At 39.7% G+C, this 12,722-nt stretch overlaps 1 protein-coding gene across 1 annotated transcript; it reads right to left on the bottom strand.

The window, feature by feature from the left end:
* Positions 1 to 291: 291 nt before the first annotated feature.
* Positions 292 to 11,989, bottom strand: smyd2a (SET and MYND domain containing 2a). Its single transcript, XM_085398555.1, has 12 exons — positions 11,706 to 11,989; positions 10,091 to 10,154; positions 9,245 to 9,355; positions 8,542 to 8,602; positions 7,160 to 7,287; positions 6,236 to 6,303; positions 5,625 to 5,727; positions 5,425 to 5,535; positions 4,559 to 4,679; positions 4,270 to 4,444; positions 3,769 to 3,877; positions 292 to 2,761 (listed from the first exon to the last, which is right to left on the bottom strand). The coding sequence occupies exons 1-12, from the start codon at positions 11,876 to 11,878 to the stop codon at positions 2,678 to 2,680; spliced, it is 1,308 nt and encodes a 435-aa protein (XP_085254681.1). The 5' UTR covers positions 11,879 to 11,989; the 3' UTR covers positions 292 to 2,677.
* Positions 11,990 to 12,722: the final 733 nt, after the last annotated feature.

The raw sequence follows: 12,722 nt of genomic DNA on the forward strand, positions 1-12,722 counted from the left end.
AGTATTTCTAACCTAACCTAGATGCCACAGCTTCATACCAGGTGAAGTTTTTAGCCTAGTCCTCAAATAAAAGACAAATTCAACAAAGATTTCTACTGGAAAAAAGTTTTTAGTCTAACTTGCATCACTACTGCTTCCACAGACAGACTTAATCAGGCCAGCGTCTGTTCTATGAATCAGATTAGTCCCTTCTGTTAACATATCTGCTTTCTTTATGCAATCAGGACATGTAGCTTTAGATGTGCTGCTTAAAAAAAGATTCAGAAGAAAATGTTAGAATACAGAACAAAGTGCGATACTGTCATTTATTGATTTCCACTGACACGGTACAGAAAGAGCCAGAGGCTTGATTTTTTTCGATTATGCATTCCAATAGAATAATATTCATGCCTGATAAAGATAACAGTTCATTACAGAAAGAAGAGAAAACAGTGTGCAGGTGGCCTTCCAATTACCCTTTGCCTGGCTTACATGCCGTTTCAATATTGGTGCCACAGGTTTTATCTTTACTGACAGAGTAAAAACACAAAATATATAACTGTATTTTCGAAGTCTTTGACCAAAATTAAACACAATGCTCAATTCTGGCCAATAGAAAGTTTAGATACATAGGTTACTGACCTGTGCAAACAAGCCTACAACCTATCTTTACATTGTGTTTTTCTTTTAGCAGTAAGACAAAAATAAAGAAGGTGAAATTGCTCAAACTGTGTTTTTGGGTTACCAAGGCAAAACTGTAAGGCAGGCACCTTTTAGATGCATTTTTGCAGGTGACAGAGTCACATTTGCACAGCTTGCTACAAAAATGACTTTCAAATGGTTTATTTCCAACTATCAGTTTGCCACCTTTATGTTAAGCATTAAACTGTTTCCATAGTAAACGAGATAAGAGTGAAGCTACATGCATTTAAAGAACGACAGAACTGAATCGTTTCTGGCAGTGCAAAATGAAGACGGCAGCAAGGCCAAGCGTCCACTTGCAGAAACTGCTTAAATGAAATAAAATGTGCTTACATTTTTGCCATTTGACATCATTGTGTCATAAAAACAATACAAAATCTGAGTGCAACAAAGGCCCTGGTGATAATCTTTGCATTAATTACTTTTAAGTCTTCCTCCCAACAACACACCTTAAACACAGCCACCTAGTATTTCTATACATTTTAGTCAACCCTAAAGCAGAAGTACAGTTTGGTGATCTATAACAGCTCCCATTTGGGGGTTTAAACTCCAACTACTGTTTTAATGACCCACAGATGCTTTTACAACACGCATTCTTGCTAAAGGTAGCACTTCCTAAAATGTGGAACTGTTACCATCGGTTTTAAACTACGGTTTGAATTAGCTTACAAGTGTGCACAAATTAGATTAAAAGACGCACTTCTCTTTGTATGAAATATTACACCAATTCTTGACAATAAAATGTAGAAGTTAAGGATGCCACCCTCTACTTTATTACTGTAAAAGCTATACACCTTGCTATCTTAGTGTATTTTACCATCCTGTCTACAACTGTATAGGTCATTTCTGCATCGATGCTGCGTCTGGAAGAAGAAAATACCAACAAAGTTTAATAATGCATCTCTTGACAAAAAGGCAATAAAAGCTACTGTGCTGCCCCCTTTTATTCCTGAGAGCAAAGGGACTCTGATCCAGGATCATAGTACCAATGTCTTCACTGTGACTTAAGAGGCAAACTGGTCACATATCAGCACCCCGATTTAATGATACACTGAACAGACTGAATAGCTGGTTCCTTGCCAGTTTAACCTGTGGCCTATTTGGTCAACAAGCCCCAGTAGAAGACACAGAAAAGAAAAGAAAAAGCCACACACAAAGAAAACATGAACAGTCAAACATGCAACACTTCCTGCTTCTTTTAAACGAGCAAAAGATACTTGTTATTCATTAAGGAATAGTTCTTTGCATTCTCCTCTCTGGTGCTACAGAGTACACGATGCATGGTCACATTTTCACAGTTTAGACATGAACGAAAGAAGCCAGAATATCTGAGGATTTAAAAATGCATCAGCTGTGAGTAACAACTGTTCACTTTTTTGTACAAAATTTTAAATCATGAACAACTGCCCGGGGCGACGCTGCGTAGCCATAACTGCTGCCAAAGAAAAAGGATAGGAAACTGTTAATTGACAGGTCCACAAAACAGTGAATGAATCAGACTCACCAGGAAAAGGACAAAAAAAAATTAAATTGGGCTTCAGAAAATAGACCGTTCACATAAAAGCTTTGTATCTTAAGAAAGGCTGCATAAAAAAATGTTTTCATCTTTCTAATGGTGGGATTTTGTTTTTATGCAATGTATGAAAAGAAACCAAAACCAACATTTTAAATGTAGTTCAAGTTTGGATGAGAAACAAATCAGATGCTGTATTCCTCTCATTCAAACAATGCAACCCCAATGTGTCTCCATTTTTTATCCAGGTCTGACAGGAAGTAGGCGGCTGTAGATACAAAACGTGGTCCTCATCCATGAGTTAAGGAGTGAAGACTGCTCACAGAGAAGCAGAAGAAACGGAGTGAACAAAAATATTTAAAAACTGAAGAGGTAAACAATGCATGCCATGCATTTGTGATGTGTATTTTGTTGTTGCTGCTTTTGGAGAGGTCCCTCATTGCGGACTCTCGTTACTCTTTTTGCTCCTTCAGCTCCTCTTTTTTACTTCTGCTCCTCAATTTCACGTTTGACTTCAGCTACATAATGGTGATCTTTTCCATGAGCCACCTCCATGACAGCGAGAGCCTGAAGACAGAAAAACAGATTAGATGCACGTTTGCCTTGACAGCTGATCAAATGTTGAATGTAATAGCATTTGAATGTCAATACAGTGATGTAGCTTCAGACACCAAAGTTAAAATCAATGTATCAAAACATTTACTGCTTCCGCTAGATTTAAGAGGGTAAGTAGCAGCCAGGTCCTGCTGCTCAACTGTACTTGATTAACTGATGATGAACAAGTGTGGCTGCTTCTATAAAACAAATAGTTTTGGCAGTTTACTGGTCTGGAGTGATCTTTCCAGGAGTGGAGGTCCTTTCAAATTCACTAGAAGTCAGATCATTCACTGCTCACCAAAACTGCAAAAAACCTAAGAGCTATATGGCTCAGATGCTACAGACCCCAGGTAGCATGTTAAATGCTAAAGTACACTCAGAAATAAAACGAACAAGTATGGTTGGAGAAAGGGTGATTATTTACAGCCACAAGCTAGAGGACCAGGGCACCTTGCGGTCTCCGGTTGACTGTGACCAACATATTCTATGTATACCAACATATTCTAGAGTCATATGTGAGACCATCTGCCCAATAGTCAAAGCCTTACTATCAAGACTGTCATGAAACAGGACAATGATTCCAAGCACAGCAGCAAATCTCAAACTGGAATGTTGTGCAGGGACCTTAAGAGAGCTGTGCATAAACAAATGTCCACAAACCTCAAGCAACACTGTAACAGAGTGGGTTCAAATTCCTTACTTCAGGTTACCACTGTTAAACATTGCCCAACAGACCACTGAATCATGAATCATGGGGTTTACTTAGTTGCTCATGGGACTACGTCTACTCCATTTCCACCCTGACTTAGTTCTAGTACATGCAGAGATGCTCATAAGACACAAAAACAGGACAAAGAATGAACAACTGTCCACTCATCGGTCTCTCCGTGGTCGCTTGTTGCATTTCAAATGCTTTTGCAGCCAACTGCTTACGCAATTGATCTTTTAATACACCAAATATTTATACATGCATTCACCTTCTTCAGAGCTTTGACTCCTTGGGTCTTCTTCTCGAGCCCCAAATACAGACGCCCTAGCTTCAGATACATAGACGCCACATTCAGGGAATACGCTGGATAGTGAACACTGCAGAAAGAACATAATCATCAAAATGAGCTGAAAACATCATCGTAAAAAAAAAAAGTTAAAACCACATTTTTGGTAGTTTACTGTACATGTACCCAGCTTAAAGGAATAAGAATAAAAGGTGGTTATGGGAGTGGATAACTTAGTTAAGGTGACAAATCAAGAAAGACCCATAGCAACTGGTAAAATACAATCAGAGAAAGAGAGGAACAAAGTGTCTGCTTTATCTCCAAGACTCTTAGTGCAGGGCTTACAAGATAAAAACAAGTTTTTCTTCTTTTTATGCAATACGAAAACAACTTTGATACAGTTACAAATTATAATGTACCATTGTAGACAGTGATTGAATTAATCTAGTCTTTATGACTTGAATTTCCAACAGATCGATTTACCTGTACGGTTGAACGATCTTCTCTCCGTAGCTCATAGCGCCATCCCAGTCCTGCATGTACAGGCACACCCCCATGGCCTGATACATCATGTGCAGCATGTAGACATTTGTGTCTGCAAATATAGCTCCCATCTTCTCCAGGCTGAGCTCACACATTTCTAGCAGCTCACTGGGGGGTGCAAGAGAGTCAAGAAATAATGACACAGAAAAGGCAGCGCAAGAAGAGGAGGCAGCAAAGCTGTCAGAGATCAGGAGAAAGACGAGAATACATTATAATAAGAGAAGGATATTTTTGTAGTGTTTGGCACGCCTGAATTCTTCAATGACATTTTTGGCATAACGGACCATGGATCGGATTTCCTCAGTTTCTGGCGGAGGGTTCAGCTTCCTGATCTCCATTTTTGCCTTGTCCTAAAGACAGAGTGAAAAAAAATAATACCGAGTTTTATAACATTGCATCTTATACAAGACAGTCTTTGGGGGAAGCTATGTTAAAACATAAGAGTACCAAATATAAACAGCTGTACTGTCTGACAACAGCACACTGGGAAAGAAACAAAATTAGACATACAAATATCTCAGTATGCATTAACCAGTAGTTCTGCTTGGATTTTAGAGCACAACATTAAATCACTGCTTCATAATGCAGTGCATAAAGTAAGCTAATTACAGTCAGATATCATTAAAAGGCAATTCCAGTAAAACCAAAAAAGACCTAAGGAGGGATTTTAGTTTTTCTGAAACTTTCAGATTTCATTCCAAATGTAAAAATGTGCAGAAGTCAAAATGATGCAAAAACATCTTGTCACATGCTAAGTACCATTTCTATTCTAAACAGAACATGCTATGAAGACTGACGCATATAAACAAAAGACTGCATTAGTACCCATACAGTACACTAGTTTATAATGTGGAACTGGGACACAGCCACCACATCTCTGACAGTGTAAGGTGTCGTTTGAAACAAAGGTGGGAGGAAGCACAGGTTGGCACAATGAGGACAATGATCCTGCTGCATTTCCCCAACACACAGCTAATAACTGACCCAGATAATGTACTTGCTGTTTTAGTCCTCAAACTAAATTGTTTGTTGGTACCAGACTCCCATTCAAGATATCAAAAATATATGCGCTCCTAAGAGATAAACTCACAGTACCTTAGACCTGGAGGTGCACTCTGTGCACTGGCATGTGAAAAAATAGGAATCCAGCAACCTCTCCTTCCTGTCCTCTGTGGGGTAGAGCAGGTCTATGTAGCTGTTAAATATCTACAGAGAGAGACATGACAAAAACAACCTACAATAAGAGACTTTTACACTTCTGTAATTGAAGGTTTCAAAATGATGTATTTACTTGCCTCTTCTCCAGGGTTTATCTCTTTAACAGCTCTGACCTCAGCTACTGTGCCTTTGTAGGTCACTATGACATTGGGACTACAGCTATGATTCATCAGTGCTACACTGGAAGGAAGAAGGAGTGAGAGAGACAAGTGAGAGAAAAGCTGTAAAATTAAAAAGACACTGATAAAACACTACATTTAGCAGCTTTGTGACACTGGTACTACAGCTCTGTGGGGTATCACATGCAGTTCTGCCATGAATACTTTTATTTTTTGTAAACTGTATTCAAGAGGGCAGCCAAGTGTGAGCACTATTCGCTTTTCCAAGTTTTTAAGGTATTTTAGTGGCTGATCAGATACCTCTTGGTAGAATTGTTGTCAGCTATGAAGTAGTAATATGTAAAATGACCATAAACAGTTGCTTGTACATGCTTCACATAGCATGAAATAAACAGACAAAATAAATAAAGTGATCTATAAATATAAAAACCTCCTATAAAACAGGCGAACTGTCACTGAGAAAGTGGGATGACATATTCAGGGGAATGAAAAGAGGAATTTATTTTGAATTTAATCTCCTAAAATGTCCACACAGAGCGCTGAATGATGACGACATGTTAGCTGCTTACTCAGGAAAAACAGCTGATCCCAGATGTGAGAGTTCCTCGTCCTCTATGGTAAAACCATTACAATTAACCTGAAGGAAAAAAAAAAAAAAAGCAGGGTTCAGCAACACGAAATCACAACTTGCATCAGCCTCGGCTGTGCCGTGCCACCCACTTCAGTGAGGAGGAGGAAATTCTGGTAGTGGAGATTAAATGCAGCTGTGTGATAACAGGCCAAAGAGGTTTCCATTGATGTAGCTTGAAGAGGTGGGACACAGCCCACTGCCAGACAGATAAAATTAAAGCGCTCAAAGCTGCAGAGTTAAACGGCAAAGAATCAGTGGGCGTGTGATACAGAGCCTAGTTAAAACAAACATGCACTCCTTTATGTCTTTCTGCCTACAAGTGCAGGACAACTGAGAATGGATGGAGGGCTGAAAGATGAAGAGATGGTTCCAAGTTCCCCTAACCCCCAAACAGTATGAAATAAAGATTCTTAGTGGGAGAAGGCTTGAAATCAACTGATGTTAAGCTAGTGTTCAAGTACGGATTATCAGGTGTTTGGGAAAAGCGCTGCCATACGAACAAGGTACAAATTCAGAAACAGGGCAGCTGCATCTGCGTCAGGGTGTCCAGGTTAAAGTGCACACCACTAACTGTAACCTGAATCTCCACCATTTGAGACCAGCTGTGCTGCATGTTTCCAGTCTCTCTGCACTGTTGACTGTCAAAAAGGCAAACCAGTGCAGTGTAGTGATGTCATGCAGAAATATGTTTAGTACCATAAAAATAATGGAAAATAATGCAGACTGTGGGCAGGGAATGGCTGATGTAGCAGTCTCAGTGATAAAGGTAAACACTGCATTGGCGCCGCCATGAGATTTTAGTTTTTGGATCCATTGGTTCACTGACAACTCGAACAGCCATCTGGTGTTTCTTCATTGATACCTGTGCAAATAGCTCCGTGAGAGCCTGTTCATCAGGAAGGTTACTGATGTGTCTGGAGTAGAAGTGATGCAGCGCTGCTATGTCTGTCTGGTTCATCTCCTCCTTTTCGCTGTCCATCTTATCTAAATCTGTCAAAGAGAAAAAGATTAAAAAGAATAAGGGACAAAGGGCTGACAAAGAAGTGAGAAAATTAATAATTACATGAAAAGCAACTGACAATATAACAGACCAGACATTGGGCTTAACATTACTGAGATTTATTTAATTAAATTTATTCACATTTATTTAAAAGAGAACCAAACATGTAAATAATAAACATGTACTACTGAGTTGTCTCTCATTGGCAGGAAAAAGTGAACAAGCAGCTGACTTAAAGTTTGATATTTAAGTCAGCAAAACGTAAATATCAATATAACATTTGACCATTCAGTTACACTGGACCTCTTGCAAAACATTTGATCTTTTTTTCCAAGCATAAAGAAATATATGCATTAAACTGATGATTCAAATAATAATAATAATAATAATAATCTGGTTCCAAACGGTAAGCAGATGAGAACACCTCAGTGTTAATAAGTGTTAAACACAGCACCACTATGAGCCGTCTGTCTTTGCCAATCACACAAACCCACTCAGACACAGACGAGTAGCAGCAGGCAGCAGCTGGCCAACCATTTGTTTGGTTCGCATGAGGGACAAGTATGAAGGTTAATTCTCTAACAATCCCGTGGTGACACATCTGAGCCGGAAACAACAGTTCAGACTAAATAATAATCCCAAATGGAGCACAGGAAACCGTTTGTTGGCACTTCGGGGAAACCAGAGCTCGTGCATGTGTGAGATTACGACCAATGGGACCTGTTTCACTGTGTTTAACTTCATTAAAACCTGAAAGTTGCACATTAGTAAAGCAGTTAGAACAACTGCAGAAAACAGAAACAAAAATGCCCTGTAAATCTTGCTGCTCGAAAACAGGCTCAGCAGAGTTTAGTTTCTTAATTATGAGCTAAAACTGAGTTATATTAACAGATAAGTGCATCTCAGTATAATCACAGTTTCCCAGTGACGATAGATGAGTTTATTGCTCAAGGGCACAGTGGCAGTAGTTGTTAAAGGAAGGGAGAGAACATGAAATTACAGAAGCCAGAAGCTTGGGATTTAGATCCCCAGTGCTTTGCACACTTGGAGTGAATGAAAGCGACAGAACCAGGACTGGAGGCTACAGCTGAGGATATTAATAGACACACTGCCACAACTGCAGAGACATAGATAGCGCGCGCACACGCACACGCGCACACACACACACACACACTAAAAGTGCATGAATGTCTAACTAAAGTGTATGCTTATGTATTCACACTCACACACAAACGTTAACTTACGAGCTTCAAACTCTTTAAGCAGTAGCAGCCTTTCTGAGGGAGTTCGCTCTGTTGTGGCTCTCTGCAAAATGACAGTGTTTAATGAAAAAACCTGAATCATAGCGATCGCATAATGATGTAACGATATAAACTAAACTTAATTTTCCCTTTACGCTGAATTAAATTACCTGCAGACAGTTCTAGTATAAACGTTCAGCTGAGTTTAGACATTAAAGATCTTTATGGTAATACAGCAGCTTCCAAGCACAGCTCAGGGACAGCAGTGTTCATGAGCATTGTCATCAACCAAGATAAGACCTACATTTAAACGCTGTGGTCAAATTACGACACAAGAAGGCCATGTTAACACTGCACAACGACTGTTCATTTTAATCTAAACTACATGTGTGATTACACTGCGCATGGAAAACTATGTAAATTAAAGTGATGAGTCGAGTCAGATTATTGTGAAGACCCAGATCATATTTCACTCAGATATTTATTTTAAGGTTTGCTTGTTGCTCCTTCCTCTTCTTGCGGTGTTATTCATCCAAATGGTAATTACGGCGTCTTAACCATAACTCTTTATTTTTGTTATGTCGTAATATGTAGAGAACATCTATATCGCTCATAGTTTTTTTTTCCTTTTTCATTTTAGTGTTCATCTCTGAGTATTCTCTGGATACTGAAACATTACTTCTCCTGCTTCTTTGTGTCACTTCACCTGTTTCATGATGATTCTTGCCACCAGTCTGACCGTTTCTGATGGACACCAGTTTTCCCCGTAGGAACACATCGCTACACACTCCAGCTTGTGCATGGGCCAATCACCTCTCTGTGCAAACACACAAACACAGTAAGTGGTAAATTATCCTTTTCTGAATAAGTGTTATAAAAGGAAAAACAACAGGATACGCAAAATTAAGACAGCAAAGAAAAGGAGAATTAAACGGACATTTCTGTCATCAAAGAGTAAATCACTGATAAATTAATGACCGAGGCAAACGTCATTCTGTCTCTGTCTGTACTTTACTGCAGTGTACAGAGTTTGATTTGTACCATCACACTAGAACTAAACAGATCGTCAATAACTGAACATTTGTCAATAACTCAGTAATGTAATGTGTTACTACACTAAATTCAGCAATCACATTACAGCTGCAGTTATGTTGCTACTTGTCTTACAAAGGTTCTTCATTGAGGACAAATAGAAAACATCTAACTGGAGCCTCTGTTGGTCCTGCACTGATGTTAGTTGATGTGCAGGGAAGGAAAATGTTGGAGTGGAGATACAGTTATTAATTTTATTGCACTAAAGAATAAGAGAGCACTGTTAAAGTGCAAACTGCTTACAGGACAGACACAGCTGCATCATGCTGCTAATGCATTATTGGCTCTTTGCAGGCATCTGCACAAGAGAGCATGCTAATGTTAAGCTAGCAAAAGGAGCACTTTTTTGAACATAAAGTACCAACTGACACCTAGTCCTAGTCAGTTCCTTGAGCTGACTTTTGAAACTTACAAAAAGACTTCAAAATCTCCATTAAAAAGACCAAAATGACCATCTTACCTGACAGTCAACATTGCAGTAGTAGGCCTGCTTACATTTACCACACTTAAAAAGGTCTTCTCTCCTGTAATGACACGAAGATGCAATACATTCAGATACTGCTGTACGTAAAAGGGACACTTTCTTTTAAACTACATGAAGAAACAACATGACACACCTGGATGGTGGATACGGGAATAAACTTTATAGTGACAGCCTTCAACTTCTTAAAAAAAATGACAATAATAAAAATTCAACCTGATATTGAACGAGAAGGCCGTGACAGTTTGTTATCGTCTGGGACATAATAGGGAACATAAAGATGTTTAGAGTTTAATTTTAATCACATCTGGGTCACATGCATTGGATCTGAATTTCAGATTATATTCTCAGGAGCGTCTACAAACATTTTCAGTTCACTAATTATGTCAGATAAGGCACAAGGTACAACACGGGGCAAATATACACACTTGCGTACATGCCTTCCAGTGCACGCCTGTCCTGGACTTGACTTCTCATCTCATGGCTCCTCCTCTTTTGGGACACACGGACGCCTATATTTAGCACCCTAACCTTTCAATGCTCTACAAACCTTTTAATGGCTTCTTTGGTAGGACGCATGTGTGTGTAAGAAAGTGTCAGTAAGAGTGTCACAGAGAGTGAGTTCATATAATGCTATAAAGTGTTGTGAAGGGATTTTAAAATTAAACTGAATCTAATTTCCTGTCATGTTTTTGATAAAGTGTGCCTACACACTCCTCCTACACATGATGCTCTCTGAATGCTGTAGGCCACTCAACAGCCTACACGGTTACTGGTGCAAGCGTGCTAGCTTTGGCAGTCTGATATTACAAAGGCAGCGCTTTGTCAAGTGTGTGCATGGACACAGTCCCTCCCACCCTCCAGAATTAATCCCCAAAAAGTTGCAAAACAACAAATATAAACGAAGACAAAAAATAAGACAAGACATAGTGCAGAAAATCTAAATTAAATAGAAAAGTCTAAGAAACACAAATAATAACTATGAGACACAATACACCCATGTAGAGAGAGGAAATGACTACAAATTACCATAAAGCCACACAACATTATACAGACATCCGCTACATGCACAGCTGGAGACACAAAAACAACATTATGTAGTTCGTTCTGGGGGGACAAGTGAGGATCTTTAACAGGTCTGTGCCCAGAGCACGTGTTGTATAAGACAAGCAGACACGTTATACTATGGCATCAATAGGGCTGCAAATTTACCAAGTGGTCCTTTAACCAAGTATGCGACCTGTAAATACTGATAACCTATTTAAGACTATATAGGGTATATACACAGTACTTAAAAAGCACTGTATCGTTTTAAAATCCACTCGTGTTTTACTCTCTTGACTCCGCAGTGCTACAAACAAAAGCTGCAGCATCTGTCAGGTGAGCTGGCTCGTCTCACTGACCCACTTTAATCAGCTGAGTAGGTGCACAGGGGTTTAACTGCTAACGTAGCTGTAATGAGGTTAGCTGGCGGTGAACTGGACGTTACCCGCTCCACTCAGTTCTCCTTTTCACAGAGGAAGGCGCCTGCTCGTAACTACCTGTTACAAGAGGGGTCTGTCAGCTGTTTGAGTGAGGTGAGGTGCAGTTTTACCTGGTGAAGCAGTGTTCACAGTGCGCTCCCCTCTCATTCACGGTCAGCACGTAGGAGTAGGCAGGACACGCGAACACCAGCTCCCCCACCGCGAAGTGTCTCAACGCCCGCAGGCCCCTGCCTTTATCCGGGCTCAGAAACCTCTCCGTCCCTTCTATGCCTTCGTTCTTCATGGTATATTTTGTAACGATTCTCCGGTCCCTTACACAGACCACCACCTGTGACTGCTGACCGCTTTAATCAGCCTCTGTCTGAGCTCCTTCTTCCTCCCTGCCCCTCCATGTGTCCGGAGCGACTGCCATCGCCCCCTGCTGGAGAGGCGACGGTAAGGACAGTGCGGCTGCACTTTTGTCGTGAAACGCTTGAATATTTAAAAATATATCTGGTGAATTAAAGATTGTATAAGAAGAAAAATCTAACTGCATAAAAGCACTTACACCATACGGTCTTATTTAAAACTTTCAACAATGTAACATAAAGCAACAAACTAAAGAAGACCTGGGAAAAAGATGTTGTCTCTGCATCTGAAAATGAGTCATGGGAAAACAATATTTAAAAAATTAGTCAGGGATACCACGGGCAAATTTATTCAGGATAAAATCATTAATCTGTATTACTACGCTCCTTTCAGATTACATGAAATTGGTTTAATTAAAGATGTGTCATGCTGGAAATGTAGGACAGAAAGATGGACTTATGTGCATGCATTATGGAATCGCGCCAAAGTTTTTCATTTTTAGAGCGATGATTTGGATTGTATGGGCCAATAATTTAAGTCTGATTTGCCAACGTCACCACAGATGTCTCCCCTTGAAGATGGAGGTCCTTTAGCACAGTTAAACAAGTGCGTAATAAGAGTATTGATAGTGGATCTAGTTACTTGTACCTCACTAATCCCTAAGCTTTGGAAAGAATCTCAAATTCTGACAATGAAAATGTGGATGCTGAAATGTTGGGAAGGCTTAATTGTAAAAATGAGATGCCAGAGAGGAGTGGAGCAGTTTATTATGAGTCCTT

Source organism: Rhamphochromis longiceps, linkage group LG1 (genome assembly GCF_057381845.1).
Source record: "Rhamphochromis longiceps isolate RC_006_pf linkage group LG1, R_longiceps_female_GT1.1, whole genome shotgun sequence".
In the NCBI taxonomy this organism is placed as follows: domain Eukaryota; kingdom Metazoa; phylum Chordata; class Actinopteri; order Cichliformes; family Cichlidae; genus Rhamphochromis; species Rhamphochromis longiceps.

Coding starts and splice junctions, on each gene's coding strand:
- smyd2a (XM_085398555.1), bottom strand. CDS start 11,878: ATGAAGAACGAAGGCATAGAAGGGACGGAGAGGTTTCTGAGCCCGGAT. Junction 7,288..8,541: donor GCTTAAAGAGTTTGAAGCTC/GTAAGTTAACGT, acceptor TCTCTTTGACAG/ATTTAGATAAGATGGACAGC. Junction 4,445..4,558: donor GCGTGCCAAACACTACAAAA/ATATCCTTCTCT, acceptor ACTCTCTTGCAC/CCCCCAGTGAGCTGCTAGAA.